This window comes from Mandrillus leucophaeus, unplaced genomic scaffold (assembly GCF_000951045.1).
Source record: "Mandrillus leucophaeus isolate KB7577 unplaced genomic scaffold, Mleu.le_1.0 Scaffold892, whole genome shotgun sequence".
Lineage (NCBI taxonomy): Eukaryota > Metazoa > Chordata > Mammalia > Primates > Cercopithecidae > Mandrillus > Mandrillus leucophaeus.
Genome location: NW_012109719.1, coordinates 28014 through 37564, shown reverse-complemented (window position 1 = coordinate 37564; position 9551 = coordinate 28014). Strand labels below are relative to the sequence as shown.

The 9551-nt window shown below is 34.6% G+C and overlaps 1 protein-coding gene across 1 annotated transcript in view; it reads right to left on the bottom strand.

Moving 5' to 3' along the window:
• SLCO1B3 (solute carrier organic anion transporter family, member 1B3) overlaps positions 1–9214 on the bottom strand; it is a 138143-nt gene extending 128929 nt beyond the window's left edge. The window contains exons 1-3 of the mRNA XM_011969463.1: positions 9176–9214; positions 6299–6412; positions 4126–4274 (exon numbers count right to left, since the gene is read on the bottom strand). Coding sequence (XP_011824853.1) covers positions 4126–4209 — 84 coding nt within the window. The 5' untranslated portion in view covers positions 4210–4274; positions 6299–6412; positions 9176–9214. The remainder of the gene's footprint in view (positions 1–4125; positions 4275–6298; positions 6413–9175) is intronic.
• Between the last annotated feature and the right edge of the window lie 337 nt (positions 9215–9551).

Genomic DNA, 9551 nt, shown 5'->3' with positions numbered 1-9551 from the left:
TATATATAATATATATTTTATATTTTTTATATATATATCACTAAAAAGTGACTATGATTAGTTTCTTGATTTCTTCAAAGACTTCTCTGTGGGGATTAAAAGGCTTTGACATGGATTCCAGGGTTTTCAATTCAAAACAGAGGTGACTGTAGTCAAATAACTCTACTGAGTCTTGGTTTCTTCATTTAGCACTGTGCTTAGCAGTACTTTTTCCCTGTTTATGAAAATGCCAATATAATTTAATGCCTCATAATTTTGTGACAAAAGCAAAAGGCAGAATTATTACCTTTACCAATTTGCAAATGAAAAATTAAATGATCTTCCCAAGTCATCAACTAGATTTTTGGACTAGGTCTTTTGACTATTACAGATCTCTTTTCCATCAGCCTCCATTACATAGGTTATCAGAATTCATAACAATGCTGTTCTTTAACAAAAGAATATTTAAATAGATCAAGATTGTAAAGTGATTCACAAGATATTAATCTTCTAGAATTATAAGTCAATTCTAAGAAGATTTTTAGATGTTATTTATTGCATATCTTTTTTTCATTTTAATTATATTTATAAGTGTCTCTTGATCTATCAAGAACCAAAGGGAAGATACCAAAATATTTCTAAATGTTCCGCATTAATAAATTCTTTGCTTTCCCTCTAAGACCTGGAACACAACAATAATGCCCACTGTCACCACTGTTATTTAACATAGTAGCGTTAACTACTAAAATAACATAGTTAACACTACTTATTAACATGTTAACTAAATGTTAACATATTAAATAAATGTTAACATATTAAATAAATGTTATTTAACATGTTAAATAACACTATGTTATTTAACATGTTAAATAACACTATGTTATTTAACATGTTAAATAACACTATGTTATTTAACATAGTTAACATAGTCCTAGTGTCAGATACAAAAGAAATTCCTCTTCAAAGGTTTGGCTTGTTCAGCTCTTTGTTCTTTGTTCCCTACTTCCAAGGCCAAACTAACTTCCTTATCCTTTGTGCCTCCCTGTCTTGGTTTCAGTAAACAACTTTCCTGCCAGTCCTTATCTACAGAGCACACATCTGTTACCCACTCGTAAATTACCTCTCCCATTGCCACAACTCTTCCCTCCAAAACTGCCCTTCCTGCCAGTGTCACCGTATTCCTATACCTTTCAAGTTAGCCAGTCGGGTTCAACTTAGATTGTGCAGTCCAACTCCAGCCAGTGGAGGCAGGACACAGTAGCAGGGACAAACTACATAAGAAACTAAAACCCCTTCACTCCTTTGTTCAGTGTGCTCTCCTGGTGACCAAACTTGCAAGCAGCACCCTTCTGCAGAAGTAAATTTGCCTTACTGAGAAATCCTTTAAGTGCTCGTTTTCTTTGTGACTCCGAGCTTTACTTTCAACACGTAGCTAGAGCAATCAGACAAGAGAAGGAAGAAAAGGGCATCCAAATTGGAAAAGAAGAAGTCAAATTACTCTTGTTTGTAGATTATATGATCCTATATTTGGAAAATCCTGAAGACTCCACAAAATTATTAGAACTGATAAACAAATTCAGTAAAGTTGCAGGATACAAAATCACCATACAAAACTCAGTAGCATTTCTAAATGCCAATAGTGAACAATGTGACAGAAAAATAAAAAAGCAATCTCATTTACAATAGCCACACATAAAATTAAATGTCTAGGTATTAATTTAACCAAAGAAGTGAAAAATCTCTATAATGAAAACTATAAAACACTCTTGAAAGAAATTGATGAAGACATCTAAAAATGGAAAAACATTCCATGTTCATGGTTTGGAAGAATGAATATTCTTCAAATGTCCATAATACCCAAAGCCATCTATGAATTCAATGCAATCCCTATCAAAATACCAATGACATTCTTCACAGAAATAGGAAAATCAATCCTAAAATTTATATGGAACCATAAAAGACACAGAATAGCCAGAGATATCCTAAGCAAAAAGAACCAAACTGGAGGAATCACATTACCTGACTTCAAATTATACTACAGAGTGGCCAGGCACAGTGGCTTACGCCGGTAATCCCAGCACTTTGGGAAGCCAAGGCAAGCAGATCACGAGGTCAGGAGATCAAGACCATCCTGGCTAACACAGTGAAACCCCATCTCTACTAAAAATAAAAATAAAAAAAATAAGCTGGGCATGGTGGTGGGCACCTGTAGTCTTAGCCACTCAGGAGGCTGATGCAGGAGAATGGCATGAACCTAGCAGGTGGAGCTTGCAGTGAGCCAAGATTGTGCCACTGCACTCCAGTCTGGGCAACAGAATGAGACTCCGTCCCAAAAATATATATATATATACATACACACACACACACACACACACACTACAGAGTTACAGTAACCAAAACAGCATGGTACTGGCATATAAACAGACACAGAGACCAATGGATCAGAATAGAGAACCCAGAAACAAATTCACACACCTACAGTGAACTCATTTTTGACAAAGATGCCAGGAACATTCACTGGGGAAAAGACAGTCTCTTCAATAACTGGTGCTAGGATGAAACTAGACCCCTATTTCTAGCCATATGCAAAATGAATCAAAATGAATTAAAGATTTAAATCTAAAGACTTCAACCCATAAAACTACCTCAAGAGAATATTGGGGAAACTCTCCAGGACATTGGTCTGGGCAAAAATTTCTTTAGCAAATTTCTTACCCCAGAAACACAGGCAACCAAAGAAAAATTGACAAACGGGATCACATGTAGTTAAAAAGTTTCTGCATAGAAAAGGATACAATCAACAAAGTGAAGAGACAACCCACAGTGTAGGAGAAAATATTTGTAAACTACCCATCTGTCAAGGAATTAATCACCAGAATATCTAAGTAGCTCAAACAGCTCTACAAGACAAAATCTAATAATCTGATCAAAAGGTAGGCAAAACATTTCAATATACATCTCTCAAAAGAAGACATATAAATAAAACACAGGCAGAGGAAGAAGTGCTCAACATCACTGATCATCAGATAAATGCAAATAAATACTACAATGAGATATTATCTCACCCCCAGTTAAAATGGCTTATATACCAAAGACAGGCAATAACAAATGCTGGTCAGGTTGTGGAGTAAAGGGAATTCCTTGTACACTGTTGGTGGCAATATAAATTAGTAGGACCACTATGAAGAACAGTTTGGAGGTTCCTCAAGAAACTAAAAATTGAGTTACCATGTGATAAAGCAATCCCACTCCTGGGTATATACCCAAAATAAAGGGAACAGTTTACCTAAGATTATCTGTACTTCCATGTTTGTTGCAGCACTGTTTACAATAGCCAAGACTTGGAAGCAATGTAAGTGTCCATCGACAGATGAATGCATAAAAAAAGTGGGACATACACACAATGGAGTACTACTCGGCTATAGAAAGAACGAAATCCAGTCATTTGCCACAAAATGAATTGAACTGGAGATCATTATGTTAACTGAAATAAGCCTGGCACAAAAAGACAAACATTGCATGTTCTCACTTATTTGTGGGATCTAAACATCAAAACAATTGAATTCATGGACACAGTGAGTAGAAGGATGGTTACCAGAGGCTGGAAAGGGTGGTGTAGGTGTGGGGGTGAGGGGATGGGGATGATTCATGGGTACAAAAAATAGTTAAAAAGAATGAATAAGACCTACTATTTGATAGCACAAAGGGTGACTATAGTCAATTACTTAACTGTACCTTTTAAAATAACTTAAATAGTATAATTGAATGATGTGCAATTCAGTGAATAAAGGCTTGAGGGAATGGATGCTGCATTCTTCCTTATTTGCTTATTTCACATTGCATGCCTGTACCAAAGCATCTCATGTACCCCATAAATGTATATACCTACTACATACCCACAGAAATTAAAAATTAAAAAAGTAAATAAACTTTTATACATCAAAAAACTCTAGCAAAGAAATACCTCAATCAGATTAAAAACTGATTTAAATCAATATAGGGATATTTTGTTAATATTTTAATGTGTGCTTCAATGGAAAAATTGTAATATGAGATATAATGTTCTTTTTGAAAATTAGTGGCCTTTCTATACATAAAAATTTTCCATTAACTTATTTTAGTTTGAAAATATAAAACCCATTATACCTTGAATCCATTGCAGCGTCTTGTTTTCTTTTTCTCTGAAGATGCTGACTCTGCTGTTTTATTCAAATGTTGATGTTGGTCCATGATTAAACTACAGATACCATGTGAATATTTTTAATTGCTGCTGATGCTTGGTTTGAAATGATCACCTGTTAAAAAAGAAAAAGTGTAATTTATTTTACTTTAACAATATACAATTTAAAAATAGGAAAAGTCACAAGCTCAATATCAATCAATCATTCTCTAATATTCATTCAGGGCCTGCTATTTCCTGACCACAGGATGAGGGCAATGCCGGACACAGAGGAGGAAAGACAGACACAAACTCAGAGCCTAAAGAGATCATAATTTACTTAGAAAAATAATTTTTATAGAGAGAAATTTGATTTGAAACAAGTAAATAATATAAAACCACACACTAGATTATATGAACAAAAAATTTAAATTATAGAAATTAAAATTTTTATATTTTGTACATAGCCAGATTATAAGATTTATGAAAGCACATTTATGTTTATGTTATCCTTATAAGTTTATAAAGTGACAGATGGTGTCTTGCACATAGTGGATACTCAAAATGGGTTGAAAAATAATGTAAATAATAATAATTAGGAGAGCCTCTGTCAGTTTCATAGAGGAGATACCTATGGAACCAGGCTCAAAAAGCAGAAAAGTTTGGATTTGTTTAAAAGAGCAAAATGTATTCCAAGTATCTCTCAGAGAGACTTTGGCCATGCTTGACCTTACCATCATCATGATCTTACCATATTTGGGGTTTATCCATTTATTTTTCAAGAGAAAATACATGCATGTCGTTGAAAATCCAAAAAAAAAAAAAAAAAGCAAAGAGTCTTCCTATAATCTTTGTCCCCTTATCCAGAAATCTGATATGCATTTTTTTTTTTTTTTTTTTTTTTTGAGACGGAGTCTCACTCTGTCGCCCAGGCTGGAGCACACTGGCGTGATCTTGGCTCACTGCAAGCTCTGCCTCCTGGGTTCATGCCATTCTCCTGCCTCAGCCTTCCAAGTAGCTGGGACCACAGGCGCAGGCGCCTGCCACCATGCCTGGCTAATTTTTTTGTACTTTTAGTAGAGACGGGGTTTCACTATGTTAGTCAGGAAGGTCTCGATCTCCTGATCTCGTGAGCCGCCCCTCTTAGCCTCCCAAAGTGCTGGGATTACAGGCGAGAGCCACCGTGTCCGGCCCTGATATGCATTTTTAAGTAAATACATAATATTTTCCCTTTTAATATAAATGTAAGTATACCAGTACCACTGCACTCTACCTTTTTATCTTCTGTATATACTTTATATTAATAAAAGTCCTCCTCATTTTGCTTATGGTAGCAGGGTATTCTGTTCTTCATAATATATGTAACTAGTTCCATATTGATAACTATTTAGGTTATATCTAATTATTTCATATTAGAAAATGTTCTTAATATGTTATATGTCATTTTATTTATGTGTGGGCATATCTGTGGGATACATTCCTACAAGTGAAGTTTTGAAGTGGAAGCATAAGAGAAATCATAAGTTTGAGAGTTATTAAGCCCCTACTTTAAAGACCAGTAAAATGAGTCAACTTTTTATGTCAGTTGATTCTTTTATATAGAATAGTGGATTATTTATAGAGGTTTAGAGATGTATTGTTCATATATATGTGCATAACACATATTTATGTATATAAAGTATATAAGCAGATACATAACATAGATACGGGTATATGTTATGTATATAGCACATATATGTAGATATATGCTATGTAGTTGCTTATATAGATACCTTAGATATGTGAATATCTAAGTATGTAAATATCTAAGATATCTATATAAGTGTCCGATTTGTAATAGTACACTGATTATACAATACGTATGATATAGGTTATATGTACAATTGATTGTCACTTTCTGCAATAATTTTGTTCCATAAAGTTGCTGGGAACACTGAATTTGCAAATATTAATCTGTCATTCCTAGAAGAGATACAGGTTTAGGTGACTGTGCCTTTGGTCACAACATTTTCATCAACGGATCAATACATAACTTAATACATAATGTCTTCTGTATGTTTTTGTTCAAAGACACTTTATATACAACAGTATATACTGTTGATTCATTAACATTGAATTAGTGGCCAATAGCACTGTATTTCATGCCTGAAGAAAACTTACATAGCATATGTACCTCTTCTGTCAGGCACTCTTGGAGGAAGGAACATGGGACAACACTTCAGGGCTATGCTTGAGGCCAACTTAAAACAGTAAACTCAGCATCACAAAGTACAACTATGGAAACAATGTGGCGATAAATACACTGTGAAGTTTATAGTATGGGAGCTGAGACAGGAAGGCAGAGCTTCACTTTGTTCCATCTCAACCGAAACAGACCAACTCAAAATTTTTCACCACTCTGCTCATGCATGCCAATGATCACAGAAGCCCAGCAGTATTAATTTTGGTGTCACAAATAAATTTTAGTGTTTAGACAAATTTTCTAATATAGAATCTGTGAATAATGAAGATCTACTGCATATTTTATGCATTAATTTACTCAACAAGGGTTTATTGATTCTCTATCATAAATGTATAAAAACCATAATATATATCATGCATATTTAGTGAATAATGCACGAATATGGAAATAATAAATATCTAAAGATAATATCACTTATGTATATGTGACTGTATATAAATATACTCATGAATGCAGAAACCCATACCTATGTATCGCTAAGAGAAGTTCAATTAATCCACTTTTTGTATGTCTTTTGTAGGTGAGGTGAGGAAAAAATCAATAGTTTGGTGGTCTCAAGGTAATAAGCAGCCCCTTAATAAATTTACACCACTTTTTCCGTGAATATCTCTTTCTGTTTTTTTTTCCTCATAATTTAAAAGTTGGAAGATACTTATTTTTTACCAATTAAATCTATAATTGCAAATCTTTTTGAATGACTTGCAAGATAGATAGTCTTCCTTTAGCTTTAGACTTTTCTTTTTCTTTATACTAAACAAATATTCTTGATGGCTTGAAGACTATTATCTCACCCCTCAAGCCTTGTTTCTTTCAACTGATTAACTTCTAGTTGTCCTGTCTTCCAGCTTGCTTTGTTTCCTATGCATATCATGTCCATTCTTGGAATCATTCATATATCCCTCTTACAACAAAAATAAAACTTACACTTCCTATTTGAGAGTCTTCACAGCCTAAATCAATCCTTGTTTTCAGTCCCATTCCCAATACAACCATAGGCACTTGCAGACTTATGGAACCACTGTCCCAAGAAGAAAGCTCTCTATCTTCATGTATATGTCTTCCATTCCTGGAATGTCCTTCCCTATCTCTTGGCTGTAATGTGGCTCCAAATCACACCACTTTAATGTTTCCCTATTTACCTCCAGTTGAAATAACCTCTCTCATCCTTCTGTACCACTGGAGAACATACCTGAATAATCATTACTTTTTTCTGTTATTTCCCTACTTTCCAAGACAACTATTACACACCTCTCTCTTTTATGTTCAGATAAAATACTTAGCCAGAAAAATAGGAAATGTGGGCATTTGGTTCCTTATCTCTCAGAAAGGTTAAATTGTATCAAGTAGGCCGAGCACAGTGGCTCACGCCTGTAATCCCAGCACTTTGGGAGGCCGAGGCGGGCAGATCACTTGAGGTCGGAAGTTTGAGACCACCCTGACCAACATGGAGAAAACCCCGTTTCTATTAAAAATACAAAGTTAGCTGGGTGTGGTAGATTACACGCACATGCCTGTAATCCCAGCTACTCTGGAGGCTGAGGCAGGAGAATCACTTGAACCCACAAGGACTAGGTTGTGGCAAGCCGAGATTGCGCCATTGCACTCCAGCCTGGGCAACAAGAGCAAAACTCCTTCTCAAAAAAAAGAAAAAAAGTATCAAGTAAGTACAAAGTACCTAGGAAACTGGAATATCAATTTAGTCTTGAATAAATACCACACTTTTTACTTCACTGTAGCATTTTAAGCCTTATTTAGAAGCATTTAATATATTTTGCTCTGAACATATTATTTCTGAATTCCAAATTATTGACATAAATAAATTTTGAGGACACAATATGTTTATAAGACAGAGCCACAGGCATTTGGATATAGCATTACAACTCTTCCCTGAACAGAACAGGTCAGTTCTTCACAGTTTGATTGGGCTGAAGTAGACGGCAGAATCTTACCAGCCTCTGCTTATTTCTGTTAAGCTTTTCATATTTAAGGGATTATAGAAAACCAGTGCAGGTCAAGTGACCCAGTTTCTAGCATGTATCTATGGAACTGAGGTGGATAAAAGGGAAAACAGCATTTCTGAACTTCTTATATTGTTCAGAGGAGAGACTTTCTGCATCCCCACCTTACTTTCACAATAAAAACAACTGTGTTATCAGGGAAGCAACCTTCCTGAATGGGTGAAGGGGACCAATATTTACTGAGCTGTTGATTCTTTCCAAGAGCTGTGTTCAGAAGATTTTTTTATCTTATTTGAACAGAGATAAAAAAGTTATCTAGAATATCTCTTTCCCCTCACCCTAAATCAAACTTGAGTTGAATGGAGGAAAGTGAGGGGATTAAGTGACTTTGAAACACATTTTCCACCCTCCACCCAACCACTCCGACTTATTCAGTTAAAGTGAAATCAAAGAAATAGAGAGCCTGGTATAGTAATTCTACACAGTTTATGCAAATAATTGTCTTACAGTGTATTTTAAGAGAGTAACTACAAGTCCATCCTTTCAGACTTCATGTTTCATTTGTTTAGAAAGCAATAGAAATAGGACTTCAATCTTTATTTTTCACTTTATAAAGGTACGATTTACTCTAATTTATCTTTGAGTACATAAATCTGAGGCTCTTCTATTTCTGGAAGGGATAATTACTAGGCTTTTAGGGCTCAAAACACTAAGTGTGAAGAAGATGCAGAGCATAAAATTTGTAATATTTACCATAACTACCAAAACATTTTCACTGAAATTTGTTAAAATTTCTTACATAAAAGAAATGTTTTAGGCAACCTCGACAGTTCTTACCTGGACTTTGAATGCTACAGCAACTGCAACAAGTCCATCCTTTTTCTGATGTTAAAGTCTCACTTTAAATGGTTAGTTGGCTTTTTGTTTGTTTGTTTTTATGAGTCCAGTGATGATTAACCATCTTATTAGGTCAATGTCCTAGACAAATAGAAAAATATACCTAGCTAATTCTAGGAGTTCAACGCAGAAGCCTATCTTTTAAAGGTTATATCAATAATTTCTCAGAATGTACACATTATTTTATGTTAACATTAGAAAATAAATTATTTCTGGGAATGACTTATTTCTCATTCAATTAAGTTGATTGCATAAGATTTTTCTCTTTAGAAATACAAATACAACACATTATCCAAAGTATTTAGAACTGTTCCAA